General features: G+C 44.3%; 1 protein-coding gene across 1 annotated transcript in view; it reads right to left on the bottom strand.

Annotated features, from left to right (window-relative positions):
- Nucleotides 1–8,456: 8,456 nt before the first annotated feature.
- Nucleotides 8,457–27,728, bottom strand: part of eif4g1b (eukaryotic translation initiation factor 4 gamma, 1b) — a 153,324-nt gene continuing 134,052 nt past the window's right edge. The window contains exons 21-32 of the mRNA XM_084319380.1: nucleotides 27,392–27,509; nucleotides 27,137–27,260; nucleotides 23,431–24,059; nucleotides 20,161–20,288; nucleotides 19,116–19,288; nucleotides 15,036–15,161; nucleotides 13,709–13,790; nucleotides 12,165–12,263; nucleotides 11,422–11,556; nucleotides 11,084–11,165; nucleotides 10,586–10,726; nucleotides 8,457–9,828 (exon numbers count right to left, since the gene is read on the bottom strand). Of these exons, the coding sequence (XP_084175506.1) occupies nucleotides 9,647–9,828; nucleotides 10,586–10,726; nucleotides 11,084–11,165; nucleotides 11,422–11,556; nucleotides 12,165–12,263; nucleotides 13,709–13,790; nucleotides 15,036–15,161; nucleotides 19,116–19,288; nucleotides 20,161–20,288; nucleotides 23,431–24,059; nucleotides 27,137–27,260; nucleotides 27,392–27,509 (2,019 nt within the window). The 3' untranslated portion in view covers nucleotides 8,457–9,646. The remainder of the gene's footprint in view (nucleotides 9,829–10,585; nucleotides 10,727–11,083; nucleotides 11,166–11,421; nucleotides 11,557–12,164; nucleotides 12,264–13,708; nucleotides 13,791–15,035; nucleotides 15,162–19,115; nucleotides 19,289–20,160; nucleotides 20,289–23,430; nucleotides 24,060–27,136; nucleotides 27,261–27,391; nucleotides 27,510–27,728) is intronic.

Here is a 27,728-nt window from a genome sequence, read left to right as displayed (position 1 = left end):
CCAGTTGCAGACAGGATGTCCTTGGTTTCACCAAGTTTGGAGATGAGTTTGGAGGGGATGATGGTGTTGAATGCTGAGCCGAAGTCGATGACAGCATCCTCACATGGGTATAGCTCCCATCCAGGTTGGAGAGGGTGAAATGTAGTGCTGACGAGATAGCGTGCTCCTGTTCTCACGGTAGGCAAATTGGTGACTGTCCAGTGAGGGTGAAAGGCCAGATTTGAGGTGAGCCAGGACCAGCCTCTCGAAGCACTTCATGATAATGTGGGTGAGTGCAACGGGGCGGAAGTCATTAGTGTTTTGTCATTGGCGCGATGGAGGTGGTTTTAAAACACGCTGGGACAACTGCCTATGCTAGTGACAAGTTGAAGATATCAGTTAAGAAGTGTATATATACTGTATGTATAAGCCCAATAAGCTGTGGCTCATGCAGTATCTAATGTACAAATAGCATTGTTGGCTATGGACACCTGGGTGCCAATAGCTAGTGCCTTTTTTTTATACACATAACGGTGCACTTCAGAAGGGCATTTTATTCTATTGGCTTAGGTAACACAAGGCTGTACATGTTCATGAGTTAAATTATAAGATAACTAAACTTATTTGGCTTTATACTATTCATACATATAGGTTAATCATCTAATCTAAACTAATCATGACATTTATGACATACATATATGCAGTACTGTTACATTTGTGACATACAAGATATGCAAATATGTTTTTTTTTAATCTGTTTATTGTTTTTTATTATTATTTATTTTCAATTTATGTTCGAAATAAATAAACTCATTCATCCAAGATATTGTGTGAGCAAAAGTATAGTTATATAGCGTACTTGCATCGCGTCCCGCTGTTAAGCCATACCGAGATATACCTCATCTCATGTACCTACTGTACACCATCAACGAAAAAACAAATACACCCACCACCTGCCAGGCCTCGCCCCTATAGTGGCGTACTATAAAGTACTAGGCGTGGTCACCACTCACTCTTCCTCTTTTTCGTTTCCATCATAGCGGTCGCAAGTCGCCCTATGTAACTAGTGCTATGAAAAGATTAGAGAAATTGCGTGATGTTGAATGCTTACCGGAGGTTTGCTTACCCCTGGAATCTTCGGGGCATGTTTCAGCGACACGTCGGGCCTATTCTGATGTTTCCTCGTCGTGTGGCAGCAGATCAAGGAGCAGCGTGCAAGGTTTGGCTATCGAGCCGGCTTGTACACAGGTAGGCCCTGTGTCATCAGGCATTGATGTTGGTGTTAGTAATGCTGTGGAGTGTGTGTCGGCGCCAGGGGCGGGATGGCTTGGTGAACGTTCCACTGAAGTGGACGGTTTCTGGGGCGATCCTGGAGCATGCTGCTAACACTAATGCTACTGCTAATGCTAATGCTAATGCTGAAATGGGTCGTTGTTCTAATATTCCCCGCCGTGGGACGTTGCCGCTTTTCCCTCCTCTTGCCCGGTTCATTAATGAAGGTCAGTCGGTAGCTAATGTGGGGGGTTTGGCTGAGTCCTATTTACCTTTTTTATGGGGTAAAAGGGCTGACAACAGGGTGCAGGCCGGGTGTACCGTGGCTAAGTAGCCAGGTAGCTTTGATCCTGTGCCCCGGCGGGGATGAACGATGTCCCACCCGGCCGATGCTTGAGAGCGAATCGGCTCGGAGGGTGGCAGTATGGACGGATGAGTGGTATACTGCTGCAGGATGGTTTTTAGCGGTGGCCAGTGTTATGGCTCAGCTGTCTATTTTCCTATCCACATTGGCGTCAGGTAGTGGGGCTATGGGTCCAGCCGACACTATAAACATGTTGCATGTTTGTGGTGTTATAGAGATCTTGACTCAGTCGCAAGCTATAACTGTGGGGAGGATTAGGATGCTATCAATGTTTGTTAATAGGCATGTCTGGTTGGAGCACTCTCCTCTTGGGGAAGAAGATAGGTTTTCTCTCCTCACGACTCCTTTTTCCACGGAAGGACTTTTTGGTCGTTCTGTGGAGGCGCAGGCGGTTGTTGATCTGGGTCCCACACCGCCTCACGCTGTGCAGCCAGAGGTTGGAGCACGGCCTCGTCAACGACTGTGGCGAGGCCCTCGACAGGCGGCCATGTTTCCCCCGCCAGTGGTACCCTGGGCGGAGAGTCAACAATGATCCGCAAGGCCGACAGCCTTGGCGGCCGAGGGATCGGCCATTTTGGGTGTATTCGGCTTGGATCAAACAAGCCGTCATCATTCTGGACAGGGGCTGACACCCAGTTGATGGCTGAGCCTGGGTCTGTCCGTGAGAATGTTGTGCTGTCACGTGGCTCCTGCACCGCACGTTGTGTGATGGGTGAGCCTGGTGTTACGGCTGCCACTACTTACAGTGGTCAGCAGGGGGACTCGAGGCCTCTTCAGTTGAATGCTCAGCAAGGGTTACCCCGGCCTCGCCTTCGCCAGGCGGGGTGTCACGCTGATGCCTCCCACTACCGTGAGAGCGGCAGTGGTCTGCAAAGAAGAGGCGAGCGTGATTTGGGTGATAGCAATATCACTGCAGGGCTACGGAGTGTAGGAGCCCATGGGGTCCTCACGCCTTGCATGTCTAGCTGTAGAACAGCTCCTCAGCATGCGCTAGAGGGGTGTTCAGGGGGGGGGGGGGGGGTGTCAACCAGTTTGATGGCAGCTTCTCCCGTATCAAACCGGCCCTTTCTGTCGGGGTCCCCCCTTGGGTGCATCGCACAGCGGGAGGGACCGGGCCAACTATCTACTGTTCCTTGCGGCCCAGCGTCAGTTGACGGCGGGTGCGCTGTGGGATTATTTTCACATATGGCGACAAGAATGCCATTTGGAGGGGTGGATAGAGAGAATGTTGAGGGAGGGGCTTGTTTTGCAGTTCGCACAACCCCACCCTCCGTTCTCAGGTTTGGTGCCGACCCTATTGTCAGGGTCAGAAGCAGTGACAGCCCTGGCCGACGAGATCCAATCTCTGTTGGCGAAGCAGGCCGCAGTCGTGGTCCCGAGAGAGGACGCGATGTCAGGCGTCTACTCCTGTTATTTTCTGGTGCCCAAAAAAACGGGAGGGGTCAGACCTATACTGGATCTGTCCGCGTTCAATCGTCTGATTGTAGCGAGACCATTCAGAATGTTGACCGTCAAACTCCTGCTGCTTGCTGTCAGAAGGGGAGACTGGTTCACCTCCATAGACCTGAAGGATGTGTATTTTCACATCCCGATTTTCCCTCCTCACAGGAAGTTCCTGCGGTTCCTGTTTCAGGGCGTAGCGTACGAGTACCAGAGGTTGCCGTTCGGCTATTCTCTGGCTCCCCGCACATTCACCAAGTGCGTAGGGACTGCGCTGGAGCCTCTACGTCGTCGGGGAATACGGGTTCTATTCTATCTCGACGACATTCTACTCCTCAGCCGATCGGAGGAGGTTGCCAGGTCTCATACCAGGCTGGTGGTGGAATTCCTCACCAGGCTGGGTTTTGCTGTGAACTGGAAGAAGAGTACGCCTCTTCCCAGTCAACAGGTGGAGTACTTGGGCTTGATGTTGAGGTCAAGGCCCATGATTGTAACCCTCTCGGAGCAACGGAGGGTGTCTATCCTACACGAGCTCGGGGGTTTCCGTCTGGGAGGGACGGTCACGGCGCTGCAAGTGATGCGCCTGCTCGGTATGATGGCATCTGCTCACACGATGGTTCCTCTTGGCCTCCTCTTCATGAGGAGGATACAGAGGTGGTTCTTCTCTATGGGGATAGATCCGGTGAGGGACAAATGGAAACGGTTGACGGTTCCTTTGTCGATATGGGGAGATCTCGCCCATTGGAGGAGGCTGGGTATCCTCACCATTGGGGTCCCCATGGGCCGCGGGCGCTCACACGTCACGGTCTTCACCGACGCCTCTCTCACGGGTTGGGGAGGGACGTGTCGGACCAACGCAGTGGGGGGCAGCTGGCCGGTCCGTGCTGCCCCGTCTACCCTGCACATCAATGTGTTGGAATTGAAGGCGGTCCTCCTGGTCCTCAAACGGTTCGACCACCTGGTGGTAGGCGAGCACGTTTTGGTCAGAACGGACAGTATGACGGCAGCGGCGTATATCAACAGGCAGGGTGGGACTCGATCCATCCGCCTGCACCGGGCGGCGGTCGAACTCTGGCTATGGGCATCTCGCAGGCTGCGCAGTCTGAGGTCGCTCCACATCCCTGGTATGGAGAATGTGGGGAGGCCTCAGTGGATCTGTTTGCGAGCCGACGTTCTCACAAGTGCCCCTTGTGGTTCTCGGTCAGTCGGGCAGATCATCCCCCCTTGGGGGTGGATGCCTTCTCGATCTTTCCATGGCCGCCCGGCCTTCTGTACGCCTTTCCTCCTATACAGCTGTTGAGTCAGCTGTTGGAGCAGATACGGAGGGAGCACAGGACGGTGATCCTGGTCGCGCCGGACCGGGGCACGGCAGTGTGGTTCCCGGTCTTGATCCAGCTACTGGTCGCTCCACCTTGGGTTATTCCTTGGTCGGCGACGGCCCTCTCTCAAGCACACGGGTCGCTGTTTCAGTACCCGGTGTTTGGCCAACGTCTGATGGTGTGGCTGGTGAGAGGGTAAGTCTGGAGAGGATGGACCCTTCTGTGGTTGATACCATCCGGAATGCGCATGCTCCCTCCACTGTCACGCTTTACGCGGGGCAGATGGCGTATGTTCCAAGAGTGGTGTAAGGTGGGGGGCCGGGACCCAGTCTCCTGCCCCCTGGATGCTGTTCTTGGTTACCTCCAGTCTCTCCTTGATAGACTGTCGGCTTCGACGGTGAGGGTATATGCAGCAGCTATATCCTCCTATCATGAGGGATTTGAGGGTGATGTCTTGTTCAGCCACCCTCTTGTGAAGCGTTTCCTGCTTGGCGCTCGACGCGTTAAGCCGGTACAACGCTCTTTGGCTCCGAGTTGGGATCTTCAATTGGTCCTCGGTCGGTTGTCCTTGGCCCCGTTTGAGCTTCTTGAGCAAGCGCCGTTGGGACAGCTGTCGTTCAAGACCGCGTTCTTGCTGGCCGTCACCTCCGCTAAACTCGTGGGTGAGCTCTGTGCTCTTTCGGTACGACCAGAGTGCCTGTCTTTTCGTTCCGATTGCGGTGCCACTCTGCAGCCTAATCCTGCCTTCGTGCCAAAAATATCCAGAGTTCCTTCCGCTCCAGGGATATTGTGGTTCAGGCGTTTCATCCACCTCCTCACGCTAGTGAGTTGGAGGCGGGCCTTCACCTGTCATGTCCAGTCCGTGCTTTGGGGATTTACCTCAGCCGTACTCAGGGCTTCAGGGCTACCGATCAGCTTTTTGTCTGTCACGGTGGTTCTCGTGCCGGTAAGGCACTATCGAAACAGCGCCTGTACCATTGGTTGTGCGAGGGCATTGCCCTCTGCTACACGTTGGCCGGGCTGGATCCCCCTGGGGGCGTCAGGGCGCACTCCACTCGTGGGATGACCGGGGGTTCTGTCTCCCAGGCGGTTCTGGGGTCTGTGGCCTCTCCTGCTTCCCGTCCTTTGGTAGGGTAGCAGGGGTGTGTGGGTATGGGCCACAGTGTGTTGGGTTACATGTGGTTCCGCCTGTGCTGTGTGTTCAAGGGGTTCTAGTTCCCTCTTGCTCGCACTCGGTGGAGTTGACTGCGCCCCCCCTTCATTAGGAAGGATGGGGTGACGGGATTCTCCTTTCCCCTTGATTACGGGTCCTCAGGGGGTGCATCTGTCGGGCCTCGCGTCCGCTCTACCCCATATCTCGGTATGGCTTAAGAGCGGGACGCGATGCAAGTACGCTATATAACGACAGGTTATGTATATAACCTAGTTATATGAGTACTGGCTAAGCGTCCCGATCTTAGCGTGCCCTGAGTTCCCTTGGGGAATCTTTTCCTGGAAACGTTTTTTTCCGAGGAAGAGTGAGTGGTGACCACGCCTAGTACTTTATAGTACGCCACTATAGGGGCAGGGCCTGGCAGGTGGTGGGTGTATTTGTTTTTTCGTTGATGGTGTACAGTAGGTACATGAGATGAGGTATATCTCGGTATGGCTTAAGAGCGGGACGCTTAGCCAGTACTCATATAACTCGTTACTGGCTGTACAATACTGGTGTAGGCCTATAATACTGCTGTTCATATCCAGTATACACATATTTACATAAACATAATATTCACCATTCCTTAATTACCACCATATGTACCCACCACATCACATAGACTGTAGTGTATATAGCAAACGTATATTTATGTAAATAGGTAAGGCAATTGAAATATAACAGAACTTGCGGCATCATATTGTTAATTTTGTTGTCAAAATCTGCAGTACAGCTCAATACACACAATTGTTGGGGGGATGCAGACCAGAGAAAGACTTCAGTCTTGTTTACATCAGGGTCCCCCATTTTCAATTCATCATAAATGTACAGTTCCCTCCCCCTTGTATATATTTACTGTTAGGATCTCTGTTTAACAGTACTGTATATTTGCATATCTTGTATGTCACAAATGTAACAGTACTGCATATATGTATGTCATAAATGTCATGATTAGTTTAGATTATATCTGTATATTGAGTATGTCATAAATGTCATTATGAATTGAAAATGGGGGACCCTGATGTAAACAAGACGAAAGTCTCTCTCTGGTCTGCATCCCCTTAACAATTGTGTGTATTGAGCTGTACTGTACTGTACCCATTCTGCAATCTGTTAATTAAAGTTTAAATAAACGCATTCATTCAAGATATCTGGCCTCGCGCGGATCTCACAGCTGTGCCCGCACAGTGCAATACTCCAATTCAGCCATTGGGTGGGTGGCGCTGCTGAGCGGGCCGCAGACCGCCGGACCTGAGAGCGCCGTGCTCTGCGGCTCTGCAGTTGGATACTATTGCCTCTGAGCGAGAGGGGGGTGTAGAATGCAGGGGGAGGGGGCTGTAAACTGAGTGGGGTTGTTCTTTGTCATTCGCCACCAATCCTCGCAGGCGGACGTAGCGGCTATCTACATAGTTCCCAGACTTCCTCTCCAGTCCTTCAGCGTGGAGCTTGTGGTTGACGGTATAATATATCTCAGCACTTCATGGTCTCTTTGTCGAAGCTTCGGCTAGACATATACTAAAATTGGAACGATACAGAGAAGATTAGCATGGCCCCTACACGAAAACTGATTCTATGTTAATTGAATATATGACACTGTGTGCCTATGTAAAATGTTATACATTCCTGTGGACCTATACAATAGGCACCTGTTGAGTCTGTTCTAATAATGTTGAGCTCAGTTGTAATCCAATCCTACCTAGCTGACCAATACCTATTTCTTTATTTGGTCTTGTGTCAGTCTTGTTTCTCTGATCCTATTTCTGAAGAAGCATTTCCATTGGCTAATGGATGAGATATAAATCACTTGTTACTTTCTGCTCGGGCAGAACCTATTATGTCTGCCGGTTGAAAATGACATTTCAACGTATTGTATACCTGTGTCTGTAACTTATGCTGATTCACTTCTTGGAATAAAACCATTGGAAGATGTTCTACGTTTCATTATTGGATATGATTGACCATGACAATTTGGATATTGAATATGGTCAGATATACGAGTCAAATTGGGTGAAGGCCCGACTGGATTATGTGACCATTTATAAGTGAGGATTATTTCACAATTTGGATGGAATACCTTACACTAGCTAGCAGAAGTGGTGTTTTATTGTCTAGCTAGCAGAAGTGGGGGTTTATTGTCTAGCTAGCAGAAGTGGTGTTTTATTGTCTAGCTAGCAGAAGTGGTGTTTTATTGTCTAGCTAGCAGAGGTGGTGTATTCTATTGTCTAGCTAGTAGAGGTGGTGTTCTATTGCCTAGCTAGCAGATGTGGTGTGTTCCATTGTCTAGCTAGCAAATGTGTTATATTGTCTAGCTAGCAGAGGTGGTGTGTTCTATTGTCTAGCTAGCAGAGGTGGTGTTCTATTGTGTAGCTAGCAGATGTGGTGTTCTATGTCTAGCTAGAAGAACAGTGAAATGGGCCACAGGGGCCAGACAAGTGAATGAAACAACATTTCAGGCTGTAATGCTTACAGGAAAATCACAATTGTAGGAGACATCTCTTTTATTTGCAATGTTCTTTATTATCTTTTCCAGTTTCGGATGTGAAAAGAGGCATTAATTTTCTATAATTAAATATCTTTTTTTTCCATAAAGTAAAGCAAAAAAGTATTTACAATTTTTTTTTCAATTAAATGGTAAATCAATGACTTTGGGGGTGGGTGTGGGGTGGATAATTACAAGCACCTTCTGCAAGCTGTGGAGAGAAAAATATAAATACAGGGGGGGGAGGGGGGGGGAACTGCCATTTTTGTTTCAGAGAGGGGGAAATTACATGGCATGTCATTAGCATTTTTCTTTCCTTGAAAAAAGAAAATCCATAGTATATATTTACAGATCCTCTCCTGAAATGCATTTCCACTCATTGAGGCAGAAAAGGCCTTAGGATTCGAACTGTTTTTTTTTTTTTTTTTTTGTATTTATTTATTTTTATTATTATATATTTTTTTTGTTAAAGTTGATTTCTCTATATACCTTTTTCAAGTTTCAATAATGATTCTTTTTATTCATTAAAAAAAAAAAATGCACTACAGGCTTGGATGGCCTCACCGCTCGCTCTCACTCTCATTTTCCCCGCCCAGAGTTTTGTTTAAATATTTTTTAAGCACAGGAGAAAAGTAAAACAGACACACTTTAGGGTTTTGTGGGTGGAGGCGGGGGGCACGGCCATTAGGGGGCGGAAAAGTAAGCCCCCATTTCCCCCCAGCAGCAAAAAGGTCAACGTCCATCAAGCCCTGCCCCCTTTCCTCCGTGACACTCTCCTCTCGCAAAGTCTAGGATCGAGTCTTTTCCAAGAGTCCACCGAGCCGTTCAGTTTCCAACAGTCTGAAATGTCTGTACGCAGCTCCAGCGTGTCCATGTTTCTTGGTATTTTTCTTCTCATATTCTATAAAAAGCACTCAAAATCATCCAACAACACCCCAAAAAAAAGAGCTAACCATCTACACAAGCGCGTTGTGTAGATCATACACCATACATACAAGTCACCCGCGTCTAGTCGACGTGATCTATGATGTCTTCCAAAAATATATATGTGAGCAGCCTTTTTTGTAAAGTCTGTTTTTCCCCCCCGTCTTTTTCTTTTTCTGTTGTTAAGCGGAAGGGGAAAAAATTATCAGATAGTGTTGCCGTGGTAACGAGAAGCCATCTATCTTTTTTTAAAACTGGAGATTAAAACCTCAAAAAATACTGGAAGGAAAAAACAGCAATGCTCCCCCTTCCAGTTCACAACGCTTCTCCACGTTATCTCCCACTTTCTCTCTCACGCCATTATTTTCTCAGTTTAATCATTTATTTCATTTTTAGTTCATAATTTCATTTTTAGTTCATAAAGACATTCGGCAGCACAGAAAAAAAAACATATATGAAGAAAAATAAAACAAAAAATAATATGATCGAATGTTCGATCCGTAATACAATCTCTCCCAGTTGAAGAATTTTTTTTCTTGCGTTTTTAATCTTTTTTTCTGTTTATGCAGAAGGATTTTGCTGATTCAGTGTCTTAATGGCTGAATCTTCCACAGAACATTGGCTCCTCCTCCAACAGTTCTCCCAGAAGTCCTTGGGGGGGGGGGGGGGGGGGGGTCCTAGCTGTTGTCGGACTCGTCCTCAGCTTCGCGGAGCCAGGTGAAGAAGGCGGTGACGGACTTGAGGGCCACTCCCTTGCCCTGCTGCTCAGAGGGATCCTTGCTGGACTCCCACTTGTAGAAGGCCTCCTCTTTGATCACATCCTCGTCATACAGCGTGTCAAAGAACATCCGCAGCAGGTCTGGTGGGGAGGGAGAGCGTTAAGCATGGACAAGCTGCAGCTTTTCATCTCGTCTGATATTTAAATGGATAGTTGGGATCTTTGGAACCCTAGCCCCATTTCTTACTTACCAATGGTGACGTTCCTCATACAAGCTCCAGGCTAGTTAGTCACAAACTAATGTAAAGTCAATGGGGACAAGCTCCTGTCTGTACAAGCTGTCACACAAGTCACACAAAGTAGATTTCAGTGAGCTTGTACAGACGGGAGCTTGTCCCAATTGACTTTGCATTGTTTTGGCCAACTATTTGGAGCTAGTATGAGGAACAGCATGGATGGTGTAAGAACTCTACCGATCAACATCATCATTGGTAAGTAAGAAATAGGGCCAGGGTTCCAAAAATAACTGTGTGTCCTGGTTTACTGTGTGTGAGGTTGTATCTGTCATACTGTGAGTCCTGGTTTACCGTGTGTGAGGTTGTTTCTGTCATACTGCAAGTCCTAGTTTACTGTGTGTGTGGTTGTATCGGTCATACTGTGTGTCCTGGTTTACTGTGTGTGCGGTTGTGTCAGTCGAACTGCAGTGTGTACTGAACTGTGTAAGCTGTTCATATGTCTTTGCATCATTGTCTCCAAGACACATTTCCTGCACAGTCATTGTATTTGGAAAAAGGTTTCTGATAAAAAGATATATACAAATAAATGTATCAATTGTATGTTGGCATTCTGCTGTGCTTGGCCTGCGTTGCGTATTGTGGGGGATTGTGTCTCCACTCACTAGCGGGCTGCTCCATCTCCACCATCAGGGCCTGCAGAGCGTAGAGGGCCTGGAGCTCCTTCAGCTCGTCCTTCATGTACTTCTGCAGCAGCTTGCCCCGCTGGTTGATCAGCTCACTGTCCACCTTGTACGGGTTCTCACCTACAGGGGGCACAGTTAACACATTGCAATGGCAACTTTAAAAAAAAAAAAAACAGTATTTGTTACACCGCAGTTGGATATGCGTTGTGGGACATATCCAAGGATTCAGACTCAATCCGTATGCAATTGTGTCGGTGCTCTACAATGGTCGCAACCTATTTATCTGACTCCGTGTAACCAACGTGGCAGACTGATCTAATGTGCTACTGGACACCCACTACACTTCCCTCTACAGCTGCAACCTCCTGCATTCTTCTGTTATCACTGTACACAAGGTCCTGTTGTCATTCTACTATGTGGGTGCCATTCTGTGGAACGTTGTGAGACGATGGTATGTCTATTTGAGTGCAAACTCACAGATGATGGATGATTGGCAGATGCAGGTCATCAGGGCTCTTACGAATATGTTGGCAGAGGTCTGCTGCTCGTCCAGGTTGGCCTACAAACACAGGGACACAGTTGAATTTACACATGCAGACCACTGTCAGGTTAAATTATAATATGGTAATATGCTCAGACTAGCAGTAGAGCAGTGATTCTAGACCCATAGAAAGCCCCTCGAAAATAAAAAGACCTGCATACAGCTAGACACAATTGTTTCCTGGAGACAACAATCAGGATGTTTTATTTTTTATTATTTTAATCAATCATTTCATTTTCGAATAACTTCTATAATGTATTGTGGGAGGTGGTACCTCGATCCAGTCGAAGACCCTCTGGTTGTCAGCCTTGTCCTGGATCAGTCTGTCAAACTGCTTGATCAACTCATCACCGCTCAGCTCCTTTTTTCTGTCCTTCTCCGACTCCTCGCCCAGGGTGAACTCCACATTCTACATGATACACAGGAGACGCAACTGACCTCAGACCAGATCTTTGATTCATCAGGTGTATTGGGGTGGGGTAATAAATATGAGTTTGAACCATTAAGAGCGTCAACAAACAATAGGAGTTGAATCCCTCGTTCATTCTATAAGTCAAGTTATTCTGTCATATTTATAGTGAGTCTTATTAGTAATCACAGCAATTCAACCCCATGGATGGATGACAATTGAAGGGTTTCATTGTAAAACGAGAAATCCACAATTTGAGAAATCTGACAGAATTGCTTGTACAAAAGTAAAACTCACGATGGAAAATTAGTGAGGTTTATAATTTCTTATGCAGAAATCTCAAATTATTAACACATAGGCATGCAATTTAGCAAAATTCCCAATTTGGTAGCCTAATTCTCATGATAAGACCACATTTCCCATAACCCCAATCGTCTCATTTCCCGGCACACCATGCACTGGTTAAATTATTACTATGGAAAGAGAACCCCTCTAATTTTTCCATAACTTCATGGAATAGCATTTTCTTGTCAACTCACACAATTTGCGATTTTTGCCAATTCTAGCAATTTTACTGCAAATAATTTTTTTATATATATACCGCTCACCTGTTCCGTTACAAACTTATTGACGTCCTCGTCCTCGGGCAAGAAGTCTTTCCAGCTAAGGCCCGCCTCCCTCCACATGGCGCCCACCTTTTTATGGCTCTGGTGGGGATAGAAAGAAGATGGTTAGAGACCGACGGACAGACACACGTATACCAGTGAAATATACATTGCCAGCCGCAGACAGTCGATGTGGTTTATACAAAATCGATTACTTTACACAACATTACAACAGATAAAAGCCAGTTTTGATATTGTTTTCAAATCACACGATACCGGGCCGAGATTTATTTCACGTCACAAATAGATCAATACAGTCCGTATTGTTGTGATGTTGTTTCTTTTTCAAATGTAGCCAAGAGTAAAGACCCTAACCAGGGTCTTTAATAACTGCTATAAAACAGCAGTCAAAGTGTATATTTTCAGCACTACGTTTGTTATTAGCGAAATATGAGCTTATAAAAATCTGTGCATTGCACCAGAAAGCGGACACTTTAGACATGAGGACAGGAAGCAGTCATGAAATCATTGTAGTCCTAAGAAAGAGGAGACCCAGGGCTTTCGATGGACGTGTACATTTCATAAAACTACACTACCCAGCTCACACCAGCTGCAGACAAACAAATATACAAAAACAAATATTGACGTGAAAATATTGTTTATATCTCACGGGTCGAACAAACCTCAACGTTATTGCCATAAAATACAACATATATTGTTTCTTTACCTTTCTGTAAACGTCTAGGAAAAAACAGTGTCTCAAAAAAATTTATATGGCGGAGCTATGGACATTATACAAAAGTAATTTACAATAGATTTCATTCAAGGTATTTACAATAGATTTCATTCACGGTATTTGCTGCCCTGTACAGGGCGCCTGGTGGTACTAAATCCCGATTTTACTCTGGAAAGAGGATATTTGGGCCGATCCATAGATGTATGACTTGGCCATAATAAGGTAATTTATTAGCCTGATATTCTATAATCATATTTCAAATTGCATGTGTCCGGATGGCAAAATGCAGTACTGTATCTACAAAAAACCCTGTAAATCATCTGCCCTTTGTTCAATTGCTTAGATTATTTGTACACTTGATCTCAAGAAGGTGCTGAATGAGCTCAGTTTTTCTGATAGGTTTCACTTTTGGTCAATGTTAGCATGGTGTTATTCACAGTCAAAGATGAAAAAAATAACGAATAATAATAATAATTTATATTCTCCTTTGGTTCATTACAATTTACTCAAGCATAGTAACAGACACAATATTTCTGACACTGGGCATACATTCCCTGGGGTCCATAGATGTCCCTAGATACCAGGAGCATGCAAATGGACCTTGTAGAAGTGGAGCAATCTTCCATTTACTTGGGTATGTACATTTAGGCAAATTTTCTGAAAATATGGCTAGGGCTAAGGTTAATACATACCTAGTAACTTACTAGTAATATTGATAGTCATATTCAAGAACTTTAATTAAAAATGTATTTATATGGTGGTGAAGATAATGTCATGCTCAGGTTGGGATCTCAAAGAAGTGGGCTCTCACCATTCCTGAACAGAGTAGTGTGAGGATGTGGACCAGCAGGACTCCGGCGTTGCCCCCGGGGATCAGAGGCTTGGAGACCTCCCTGGAGGAAGGGCAAGAAGAATTTTTTATAACAAAACCGATTTCATTAATACATTACAAATTAAGAATTCCAATGTGTTATTTCCATGGTCACTCAAACATGTGATGTCATTATGTATAAAGTCTGGAGCTGCTCCATTGTTTTCTTTTTTTAATACCCAAATGAGGGCTCTTCTAGTCTTTCCAGATGTTTTCAATGTTTATGTTGATGTTGGACGTCCCGTGACGAAGGCCGGGAGGTTGCGACCCCCTCTGCGTGCCCCCCTGTCTCCGGAGGTCTCGTAGTGGTGACCGGAGTGCCGGATGTCCCGCGATGATGTCGGGGAGTTCGCGACCCTCTCTGCGCCGCCCCCTATCTCCCTGTCTCCGGCTGTCCCTGAGCAACGACCGGAGTGTTAAATGTCCCTTGACTAAGACGGGGAGGACGTGACCCTCTTTGCGCCGCCCCTGTGCCTCAAATAGATTCGCTATCAGCTCTATCTTTAATCTTTCAAAATGTTCAGTTGCTATCGCTATTAGCTCTATCTTTAATTTTTCAAAATGTACAGTTGCTATTGCATGCACTCATCTGTGTTCCACTACACACATGAGTGCATGCTTACCAACTGTCCGTCTGCAACACTACTATCACCAACATCTAAGAAGGGAGATCCCCCCTTGAATGGCCCTTCTAAGGTTTCTCTCCTCCACACTGCCTGTGGAGCTTTTTTCCCTATTGTTAGGTTTTAGTGAGTTTTTCCCTTACCTTCGCGTGGGGTATGTCTGGGAGTGCTTGCATTCTTTCATTTATTTGCATTCATCTAAAAATGTTTGGACCTTATGGTGTTCTTGTTCTGTTCTTGACTTATTGTTATGTTTTCTTCTTGACTTGTTTAAAGAAGATCTGTACGGCCCATGGGGACATTAACGTGTGTTGTCGGGCCCTATAAATAAATTTGATTTGATTATGTTTATTCATGTTGTAAATAGAAACTGCAGTTGGTTTGCTAATGTCAGCCTGTTCATTCTCATTGGTTTCTCTAAGGAAAGATGTGACCATCACTTCACGGCATGCCTAAAGTAAACATTTTAAATTGTGAAGAAAATGTATTTCCTCGGTTGATCCATATCCAACAGATGTAAAAACACGCACCAAGGTTCAAGTTCTCTACCAATTGAGTGAAGTGAACATAGGTCCTGGTTTTTATATCTGGATTTCACTCTAGCATGTTTGAGATTAGGCCCGTTAGTGAGGCCTGGGACTGACTTGAACAGTTGTCCCATGGGGATGCCTCCCTCGTGCAGCATGGGGGCGATGAGCTCAGCCAGGTAGAGCCAGATATGGGGGATGTCTATGGCCATGTCCTCTGCTACTTCCAGGATCTCCTGGAGCCTGTGGAGACACAGTATGGCAAGTTCAGAATCAACACCGCTACATGGAACAGGCTTTACACAGTTAACCTCTTAAGCCTGACAAGTCCGGTCCCGGACCCAAGCCATAAATCATTCTCTACAGACTGTATGAACAAAAGTTGCATTTTTTCTCTCTCAAATGTAGCCAAGAGTAAAGATCCTAACCCTGTCACAACAGCAGTCACATAGTGTATATTTTCAGCAACACATTTGTTTACCAATAGGTTAAAGTGGTATTAGTGAAATATTCGTTTTGTAAATGTATTCATAAACGAGCGAATATCCGCCATTTTGAATGCGCACCGCCATTTTTTTGTAGTCATATGAGGAGAGGAGACCCATTGCTTTCAAATTGCGTTGGAATTTCGAAAAACGACACTACCCAGCTCAAGCCAGCTCCTGTCAATCAAATAACTTGTGGATAAAAAAAAAATCTTCGGATGAAAAATGTACCTTGTAGAAGTGGAGCAATCTTCCATTTACTTAGGTATGTACTTTTAGTAGCGCTGACTCCGATTAGTCAAATAGTCTACTAATCGATCGAAAGGAGCCAGTCGATTGCCAACCTCTTAGTCGAATGAAAAAAAATATATATAAAAAAAATCATTCTTTCCAAAAGCAGAGGCCTAGAAGCGTGGCTAACGCTAATGGGGCGCATACCTGCAAGGCTAACTGCCTAAGAAAACACTGAAGGCACTGAAAGAGGATTTCACCCATCTAATGAACACACTAGACTAGACAAATATCAAGATGTATCCATCAGTGGATCAATTGCATGCTTTTGCAGAGGACAAGGAGCCTTCAGTCGACTCCTTCAGACATTAAGCACCCCCCACAGCCCAAATGGAATGATAAAAAAAATGCATGGGGGTAGTAGACTACCAGTCGACTATCGGCAAGTTTCGGCCAATCAAAGTCGACTATCCAAATCCTTAGTCGGGAACAGCCCTAATTTTTGGCATATTTTCAGAAAATAGGGCTAATTAAGAGGTTAATAAATACAATTTAGAATATTTGGCTATATCTTGACGTTTTGGAATTGGAATTATAACTCGAGAGCTAGCATGATGGGGGGTGGTACTAGGACACTGGAACTAACTGTCGAGGCTTCCAGAGGTGTCGTGGGCATAACTTAACGAAACACCAGTGAAGGGAGGTGCCCACTTGATAACCCTGGTGATATGCTGGCTCTCACTGCCCATCTATCTGCATGTTGGGTTGTGGTGGCCATTGGGGGCTGTGTGGTAGAGTATGTGGCATACCTGGAGCTCACATCAAACTGCCACGGGTCTGTTCAAGTTGGCAATGCCGTTTACCGTAATACATTTGTAGTGTATAATTCCATAGTATAAGCATCTATAGGCATGTTAGACTTTCTTTTGCCAATGGGATTTGGTTTATTCATTGAGCACATATCCCTAGGGCACAAGTATCGTATGTTTTATGATACATTTCAATAATATTAGGATATTCTGTAGAATGCCAGTTACTCAGTACAGTTATATTGATGATCATTAATTGTGAACAAAAGTTAAAAAGTAGTTTGAAGATGTTTCATCATATTATTTTGCAGTTAACTGCTTAACTGTGTGCTCTGGCTTCCTGGTATTCATTGTAAAGTTAGAGATCATTCACCAGGGCCCTCATGCATCAACGTGTTCTACGCACAGATCTGTGCGTAACCCGTGCGTACGATCATTTCTAAGCAAAGAGTGGGATTCATCAATTTCGATTTGAACTTGACTTCGTGCGTACATCTACGCACATTTCAGACCTGGCGTACCTAGCTCCCAGTGGTAGAATATATTATTACAACAAGGAAATGAGCTTCTGTGCATAATAACACTGGATGTTCTGTATGAACCGTAGTTCATTATAGTTCATTGTAAGATAGCAACAGTAGTGTAATTATGGTCAAAACCCTATAAATAGCATTTGGAATAATAGATCTTTCTCTCAGAATGAATGCAGCATGTCATATGTTACGATGAATTGAAAATGGGGGACCCTGATGTAAACAAGACGAAAGTCTTTCTCTGGTCTGCATCCCCTTAACAATTGTATGTATTGAGCTGTACTGTACTGTACCCATTCTGCAATCTGTTAATAAAGTTTTCATTCATTCATTCATTCATGGTTTATATAGCGTTATCGGAATATACGGGGTGTAGGCTACTGACTGACTGCGCTCCGCGTAGCTTGATTGATTGATTGATTGAAAAGTTTATTAACAGATTGCAGAATGGGTACAGTACAGTACAGCTCAGTACATACAATTGTTAATTGGGGATGCAGACCAACTTTCGGCTTGTTTACATCAGGGTCCCCCATTTTCAATTCATCATAAATCATAAAGCTCAACTCGTTATTATTTTGCGCACAGACCGCCGAAACACGGGAACGTTTTGATTATATTTAAAAGGCTTTACGTTAAACGAAACAAGTGGAATTTCGAAGCTGTAAGCAGAATAAGTCATATGAATATAGTGTTCTTCCCCCTTTTTACTGTACAAGAAAGAATAGAAAACGCATTGCAATGACACCATGCAGATAGTGGACAGACTATATGATGGGATTCAAGTTCATGTATTGAAAGGCAGGATACATCATACATGCAGTGAGATTCATTGTTCTATGCTCTCGTATTATATTGTTTATATAGGCTACCCAATACTGACATCAAAATAGATTGTAGTATGCCTCTAGAAATCATATGCAGCAGGTAGAAAATTGACGGGAGATCCATCGCGATTTGGAATAGAATTGAGGAGAACTTTAATCCGTGGGTATTAATCAAACAACACGGGAAAAGGCAGTCATATTCCAGCGCGGTCTTTATTAGCCGACAACAAAATAGATGCCTCTAAAAATCATATAGCCAATCGAACACAACTAATAAAGGCATTCATACAGCACGGTTATAATGACACACAACCAGCGCCAAACAGTGGTCAACGAACGGTCTTTATTAGTATTTTGAGCTGTCCAGGCAGAATTGCAGCAATGGTTTTAGGGAGCCGTTGATATCTGACATCACCGTTTACAAGTCCGCCTTTTATTTATCCCATAAATCATAATACGATAGTGTCTTCTTGGTTCGACAGCAGTGAATTCTCCGTGGAGTTTCTCGGAGTCCCGCTCGGGTCGGTCCATTATTTCACATCCCATGGGGGGTGTTTCCTCATTTTCATGACCATATATGGATAATCATGCACGAGCATTGACGGTAGAACAAAGTGGTATTCATCAACACGGAGGACCATAGAGCCTGCGTACGCACGTGTGATGAATGCCGACTTCCCTGTGCGTACGCTAGTTCTACATTCCGTGCTTACGTGTGGAAGTAGGTCAAGTTCAAAGTCCACGTTGATGCATGAGGGCCCAGGTATTTATCAGCATAGTGACTAATAGCATTCTGAATTCATCGCTTTGTGTTATTTTATTTTTCAACAGAATAAACATACTTTGGTTTCTGCAAAAGTGGCTGGCAGAACTGACTTACCAGCCAAGGGTTTTAGAATCGTAGACATCGATTTCAAAGACTTCAAGGGAACGGCCTAGCTCTTAAAAACACGAAAGTGCTTTTTTATGATGGAATTTCAATGGGGATGAGAATTTCGACAAATTTAAAAACGCAGATTAATCTAAAGTTATATAACTGACTAGTTTAAAAAGATGTAACTGACAAACTAATTTATTGTGCATGCCAAAAACATTCCACCCCTGTAAAACCCAGACAAGAGAGGGAGACGTATCTTTTCTCCTCAAGGTTAAAAATGACACTTTTATCTATGCTGATGACTTGTGGAAATTCAGTGGGTTTCCAGAAACATCACTAATGTAGGTTTAATTCCGATTAACCAACTAGTGTATCTATTGTCAATGAGTGTGCCACCCAGAGTACGATCCATAAAATAACAAGTGCTTCGCTTACCCCTTGTAGTACTGCTGCGTGGGCAGCATGCCGACCTTGACGAGCTGGTGCAGCAGGAGGCCTGTGTGCTCTCTGGCGATGGGGCTGCGCTCCAGGGTGTTCTCCAGGCCGTTCCGCACAAACACAAACAGCAGCTGGGCACTGTTCATCTCCTGGACACACTGCAGCGCCTCCTGTTGGCACGGAGGGGGAAACACACATGATGAGAGGGATTTACGAAGAGGGGGATCTCTAGGAAAGTGACTTGTTCCATGGACACATTTTGTGTTTGTATGCAGTGTTGGAAAGCCTATGAACATGGCCTCAAGTTTGTTTATTAATTGTCACAATAAAATAATCTAAAGTACAACCTAGGTACAATCTAAGTACAGTGAGTAAAAATGAGTAAACAGTGAGGTATAATGCAGAAAATTAGGTACAAAACTTTAAGGTAAGGTGCAAATGCAAATGAGGTATGAATGTAGTGCAAATCTATTTAATAATAGATAAATATAATGTAGTGTTAAAGTGTCTAAAGTGAGTGTTAAGGTGAGTGTTTGTTTAAAAAGTTTAGCCTATGAAAAGACTCATGGACTCAACTATTGTCGATTATGTAGCGAGAGCGATTACTTCAAGTCTGCCTGAACCAGACTTCCAAAGCGAACACTTCATAAAATAGTTCCAGGAAACATGAACATAATGTTCATCGCAATGATGAATTACACTGACCAAAGCAAACAAGTTTTAAGACTTGTGGATATGAGCTATAATCTGGTGTTGGCTGGATGTACCAGACTTCTACAGTAAGTAGAAGAAATGTATTGCCGGTTTTGGTCTTTCCGTAGGCTATGTTGATGATAAGAAATGATTTAAATGACACCAGCATTATCCTGTAATTGAACCCTTGCACTGAAGAACCATATAACTCTGTTCTGAAAGCCCCTGTATTGCATGTACAGCAGTTGTAAAGTCAATCTCCCCAAAATAACTTTGTGTCACCAGGTATATTTATGTTCTGAATGTATGTCTTAACACAGGAAGTGGAGAAATTAATGTGTGTGTTGACCTTCATGTCATTGATATGGAGATACTCCTCGATGATGGCTGTGGACTTCTTCTCCAGCTCCTCCTCCGTCAAGGCAGAGTTGGTGGAGGTCTGGGGAGGGGGGGGTGTGGGAGCTGCCTCCCGCTTCACTGTTTAAAAACAAACAAAGGTTTGCTTTGACAAATGTATACCACAATAATTACACTAGCCCTTATACAAATAAAAAATAAAGATAAATATTCAATGAAGCAGCCACAAAAAATATCTTGTTTTATGTAGTTGAATGCAGCGCATTTATTAGCAGTAGCTGCACTCAGATCCGGGTAAACTTTTATATGTCTCGTGTATGTAGTCAACTGGTGCATCGTGCCGGTGGGCAAATCGTCCTTAACACATTGTGCGGCAAAATCGCTTTCCAGCGTTATTGGCCACCATGCGTTGAGCGCCAGACCACGCTGTCCAGCGTTATTGAGATAAATATAAAAAAAATTCGCCATGGCATTCATAATTCATATTCATGAATTATGCTGCAGCTGGACCCTATAGGTGACGGCAACGACGGCTCAATACCGCCGCCAGGTGGATGGTCGGGAGTTACACTCGCCTACAGGATGTGGCCGATGTGCGTCGATGAAAATCATCCGACAGTCACATCTCGTTACAGGACTCCCGACAGACATTATGTACATAATGGATCGCTTTCTAAACTTAATAATCGATATGATTTCGGTGTTTATTGCAACATACAAACCGGAAATGGACCTAGGCGATCGGCGTCGTGTACTTGGGATCTTTCACCGCCAGTCTCATTGACCCACGGTAAGAGGAATATAACGTTATTTTCAACCCGATTGTGAGTTTCCAAACCGATCTGATCAATATATCACCCAACCTACATAAAGCATTTACTGATGATCGGGGAATTATAAACGACCCCCCCCCCCCTTTCCTTCACGCACGATGAAGCATAACTTATATCGATCATATACATTTGAATTTTTTAATATAGCGTGTATAGGGAAGAAACGGCAATCGATAATCTATATATGCGTTTAGGCCTATAACTCACTTTCTAGGAATTACTGCAGAAAACGATAAAAACACTTATATTCTAGAAGATATTTTTGTATGAATGAAAAAATATAACGTTCCCACATCCTGAACAATAGATAATGAATGTTGAATGTGCCATAGTAATGTCAATATAGCAATAAAATGTATAGCCCTGCAAAGAAGGTAAACATCTCCATAGACTTATAGCGCTGGCAGAGAGGGTACTTTGATGGGTACAATGGCTGGCAAGGAATGTGTTAAGAGGGCCCGTATACGGGCCGTTGCCAGTTAAGAGTTAAACACAAACCAGCGTTTTGTTTGAATATTCACATAAAGAAAGTATCACATGATGTTGAAAATGGTACCAGATCTCGAGAGACCTAACCTCACAAGGGCTGAGAACCAGGCCATCGGATGGATTCAGAACAAAGACAACCTTGGCTGATGAGGGACGGCTTTACAGTTGCTTTGGGTGAAGGACCAATAATGTTCAAGAGGCTCAAGGCCAGCTAAGCAATCCAACATACTACCCGCCTTTAACATCCAACCCAATGGAAATCATGAAATGTGAACAGAGATAGTAGACATGGCTAAAGAAAAGAAATGCATCACAGAAAAGGAACATGTTTATATATATAAAAAAAAAAAAAAAAAAAAAAAAAAAAAATATATACAAACAAACCCTCGCTTGGCATCATCCAACAAACCCACCAGGCAGACTCATAATCAGTGGTAATGAAACAATCACAGAACCCATCTCCAAGTTCATTGATCATTTCATAAAGCTCTTTGGTTTCCACCATTGCCCTCGTTCTTCCAGAACCCCCACCCGTTCGATGAATTGCAAAATCTTGCATTTTTAGTCAGCGTGGATGTAGAATCATTATACAGAACCTCTTGGCGGTGTCACTGAGGTCGTCTTTAAGCTCCTCAGACATTCACTCTAATTCCACACAACAATAAGGACTTTCATCTTCCATATTATCCGACTTCCCTTAATCAATATACATTAAAATACAGAGGACCATCTCTTTAGAGCAATCTACTTCCATCACTTGGTAATGCATCTCATCTTACAACCAATGTCCATGCTAATTGTAGTGTTTTCCTTTGTTTGGATTTGAAACCTTGATGATCGCATTATGATTGTTCTTATTTTTCCTGTATGTATTGTTTTAACTCAATCAGCGCCAATCACGTAAAAAGTCGGGTTATCTCACCAACGGTTGAGTGCCAAAACCCGAGAAAAGTCGGGGTTTTGTTTTTATATACGCTTTTTATTTATTTATTCTATACAGTCTCATGGACCTCTGTGTATCATTGCGGCTCATTCTGAGACACAGAGATTGCAATGCCGGCCGAATCCTGCTAGGTGGCAGTATCGCCTACCCTTTGAAACCTTATTTCACACTGTGCGTTACATTTTATATGGTCCGGGCGGAGAAATGGTACCCGGGCAAGTGAAAGGCTTCATTCGAGCCACTTGGAACGCATTCAGCACACTTCATGCATAGTTTGTGCCATTTCATGTCAGGGACCCGATGGACATCAATACTGGAAATCGCGATCAGACAATTGGAATATTATTTTTGCAATACCTTCTAGCAAAGGTAAGGACTATATGACATCAATCCTACTTTGATCCTACAATGATTTCACATTGATCGCAACGATCATATGTTACGTACTCCAAAACGTATGCCGTTGCTGACGATCAGAGCATCACAAAACGACCCCCCACCCCCCTTTGATGCCTTCATGATGAAACATAATACCTATTATATACCTTTGATTTGGAAATAGTATCGTGTCCAGGCGAGCAACGCGAACGACTTTCGCAAAATGCACATAGCGCTCCCTAACTCTTCTTCCAGCTTCCAGGAATTAGCCCGAATCACTCTGAAACTATATAATATTCACCACGTGATAACACGTGAACGTTTACATGAAATGTTTTTGTCTTTTTTACATGTTGGACGAGAGATAGTGACTGTCAAATGAGCCATAGTATTGTCTCCATAGCTATAATATAGAATATAGATATAGCTCTGCAAACATCGTGACGCATTGTGAAAATGCCTATCTTTTAAAGCGTGGCCCATTGACCACAGGGATGGGGATACACGCTGGCGCTGAATGAGTTAAGCCATTTTTGGCTTATAGCATCTCCTGCACAATGTTTTAACTTGTTCTTATTGTATTTTTATTTATGTGCAAATAAACTTAAAGTAAACTTACCATTCTCTTTGCTCCTGGCACGGTCTGTGCTTCCACGGTCTCGGCTGCCTCCATCCCTGCTTCCTCGGCTGCCTCCGTCCCTGCTGACTCTGTCTATACTGCCTCTGTCTCGGCTGCCTCCGTCCCTGCTTCCTCGGCTGCCTCCGTCCCTGCTGACTCTGTCTATGCTGCCTCTGTCTCGGCTGCCTCCGTCCCTGCTTCCTCGGCTGCCTCCGTCCCTGCTGACTCTGTCTATGCTGTCTCTGTCTCGGCTTCCTCTGTCTATGCTTCCACGGTCTCGGCTGCCTCCGTCCCTGCTTCCTCGGCTGCCTCCGTCCCTGCTGACTCTGTCTATGCTGCCTCTGTCTCGGCTGCCTCCGTCCCTGCTTCCTCTGTCTTGGCTGCCTCTGTCTCCGCTGCCTCTGTCCCTGCTGCCGCGGTCCCTCTCGTCAGTCATGCTAGCTACGCGGCGGACGGGGTCGGCGGGCCCGCGCTGATCTCTCTCCCGGCTCCGCTCCTCGTTCTCTCGGCTGAAGCTCCGCTTGGTGACCTGCAGGCGGTTCCTGTCGTCTCGCCTGTCAAAGCGGTCACCGCCGCCGCCGCTACCGGGCCGCTCAAAACGGTCGCTGCGCTCGCGACTCGAGCTATTTCTGTGTGGGGACAGATGGGGGAGGAGGGTCAGAGACCGTCCAGAGACACACAGTCCAGGATTCATACATTATCTACGTTTCAAAAGTCTACCATTTTCCCAGATCTGAATTTGATAAGGTTTTGGTTGGTGTTCACTATGATAGTGGCAGGACAATAAATGAATTATTTTTTTTTACACTTTCTGTACACATTATTACTCAGTAGTAGTCATTTATATATACTCAAGTTTAATCACTTGTACACTGTATATTGCTATTGCACTTTTCTGCTACATTTGCACTCTGATTAGAGTCTGGTAACTTATTTTTGTTGTACTGTACGTTGTGCTGTATAATGACGGTACATTTTAATCTAATCTATACCTACAATATTATGTAGGTTGCATTTACATTTTGAGAAAATCGGAGGGAACTGTAGCTTAACCCTTTAATCGCCAAGGACGACTTTAGACGTCATTGCTCGCCATGCTTAATCTGCCAATGACGTCTTACAGCGTCTTTGAGATCAATATTTCAAAAATCTGTCATGGCAATCATATTTCACCCATGGAGACTTGAGACTTGCTGTTGATCTCCTCTCAACTCTCCAACGGATCAAGACCGCCATCTGGTGGCCGATCGGCAAATCACCAAAACCGGACGTGGCGCGCCGGAAGTGGTGCTCACCCATATTTCGTCCGGGCACTCGCTATCGCTAGCGGGACTCCATCTTGATACACTGGACATCGATCGGTTGCAAATAACTCGATAAACAACATGATTTGGATGCATATAGTATTATACAACCTGGAACTGGACCAACTAGATTGACATCCCATAATAGCGAACTTTCTGCTCCACGCTGATCGCCCAACGCTACGAGGAAGCCGCAGTGAGTTTCAGCACGGTCACCAGCAGATGATGAGGCATGACATGTAGGACCTTGTACAATTGACATTTTTTATCTGACGTCAATCGGATTCAAACTACATTTGATGATCTATATGTATTTAGGACTATAACTCACGTTCTGCAGAATGCTGCAGAAAACGATAAAAACATATTTATACTTTAGACCGTATTTTAGTATGAATATGTGAATGAAAAAGTAGAACGTTGCTACATCCTAAACGATAGATACTTGACGTTGAATGGGCCATAGTAATGTCAATTTAGCAATACAATTTAAAAAGTTATAGCCCTGCAAAGAAGGGGAACATCTCCATAGACAAATAGAGCTGGCAGAGGATGGTATAAGGATGGATATAAGCGTGGCAGAGAAAGGGTTCATGAAGATTGCTAATCTGTTTCACAAAACTCTTGAGGAAATACCTCTTCAACCTTTCTAGCCAGACGGGAATTAATGACAGGAAGTTAAGATCACAGAAGGTGGTTCACTAAGGCCAGAAAAACACATTAACCCCTTAAACCCGAGCTGTCCGGTACGAGATCAATTTGACGCCATAAATAGTTGATATTTCTTTTCAAATGTAGCCAAGAGTAAAGACCCTAACCCTGTCAAAACAGCAGTCAGAGTGTATATTTTCAGCACTACATTTGTTTACCAATGATTTTAAGTGTTATTAGCTAAATATGAGTTTATAGAATTCTCAGCACAATGCATCAGAAACCAGATGATAATATAGACGGGAGGAAATTACGCCGTCATTCATGTTTGTAGTCCTAAGAAAGAAGAGACCCAGGGCTTTCGAATTTCATAAAACTACACTACCCAGCACACACCAGCCAGTTAAACTTGGAGCTGTCTGACGTGAAATGTTTAAAAAAGAAAATCGTTATTTTCGTGATATCTCATGGGTCGAACAAACCTGAACGTTATTGCCATAAAATACAACGTATATTGTTTATTTACCTTTCTGTGAACATCTAGGAAAAATAAACATGTTGCAATCTGGTGAAAAATGCCATTGCTATGGTCTTTGCTGCCCTCTAACGGGCGCCTGGTGGTACTAAATCCAGATTTAACTATGCCATTGGAAAGAGGAGATTTGGCCCGATCCATATTATGTATGACGTGGCCATAATAAGGTAATTTAAGGCCTGATATTCTATATTCATATTTCAAATTGCATGTGTGCAAAATTCAGTACTGTATCTACAAAACCCCCTGTAAATCATCTGCCCTTTATTAATTTGCTTACAATCTTTGTACACTTGATCAAAACCAATTTTTCAACCAATTCTTCCACATCTGGTCAATGTTAGCATGGTGTTATTGACCGATAAAGATACAAAAAAAAATTATTCTTCTTTGGTTCATCACAATTTACTTATCGCATAGACACTGGGAATACATTCCCTGAGATCCATAGAGATAGATAATTTTGCTATAATTTATAAGCCTGAGCATATCACTGTGTAGCTGAAATATTCTTCTTCGCAACGACAACTACATAGAAACATACGGTCATGTACGTATGGGGACTGAACGACAGCATCTACAAATGAAAAAAACAGGTCAATGCCCTCTATATTGTATACTTCACAAGGGTTCGTACTAGGTGACAGGACATCAGCGCTTTACAGTACACTACGCTGCTTTCCTACCAGCCTGGCACTCAGAGCTGCTGTTCATTGTAGACGTGAGCCCAGAGAACCATACAAAGTATGTTATGAAGTGAAGGCAGGAGGCATGTCTAGTCATGTGGCCCCTTTTTATGGCTCAACTTCTGTCCGTCTTGTCTTGTCATGTATAACTGTGTGAACCAGTTGTAAACCTAAATGCGTTTCCCCTTGAAGATCAAAAAAGTATGTTATGTTATGTGCATGTATATTATGTTATGTAGTGTGTATGTATGTTATGTAATGTAGTGTGTACATATGTTATGTTATGTAGTTTGTATATAGATATATGTATGCATGTGTATATGCATCATGTGTCAATGACAAATACCTGGTCACTCTCATTCAAAACAACCACACCTACTCTGTTAACCCTATTTTAATTACTGTGTTTCCAAACACAGTCCACTGGGTTGTTCTGAATGACCGTGACCACCAGTTATTAGACAGTGACCCACATCTATGTATATATTAATCTTGGTATGGATTTGTTTGTGTCGTTGTGTCCTGCTGACCTCTGAGGCACTCGTCTGTCTGCGTCCGTGGGGGGGCCTGAGGCCTGCTGCAGGGCTGAGAACCTGTTCACAGTGCTAGTGGCTGGACGGCCGGCCGACTCTGGGCCTGGGCCTGGGCCTGGGGCTGTGGACACACACACAAACAAACACAACGTTAATTTAATAAAAATGAATAAAAGAAAAAGAAAGAGAAGTGAAAAGCAAGTTTTGTATCTCTTCATTAAATAATAGTGGTGTCTGATGGGGGGTACTTACCACTACCAGCCTCTGCAGGCTTGGCACTGGTGCCTCCGCTGCTGCCCTTCCCCCAGCTGCCCCACGTGCCTTTACCTCCGGGGGCAAGAAGCTGGTTGTTGAAGTCCAGGACTGGAGTCTGTGGGCGAGAAAGAGAGCGGAGGTCCGTTCGAGCCTTATTATACAATAAATAAGCTAGGAGAGATAAACCGATACCAGTTCTTCACTGCCGATACAGATTCCAAGTCTTAAACTTTGAAGTATCGGCTGATACCGAGTACTGATCCGAAATCATCACTTTTAACTGAGTTTAGACATGGACCGTCAGTTTGACTGAGTTTAGACATGCACCATCAGT

The sequence above is a fragment of the Notolepis coatsorum genome (assembly GCF_963971535.1).
Source record: "Notolepis coatsorum genome assembly, chromosome: 1".
Classification (NCBI taxonomy): Eukaryota; Metazoa; Chordata; class Actinopteri; order Aulopiformes; family Paralepididae; genus Notolepis; species Notolepis coatsorum.
The sequence above is the reverse complement of the archived record's forward strand: the minus strand, read 5'-3'. Positions and strand labels throughout refer to the sequence as shown.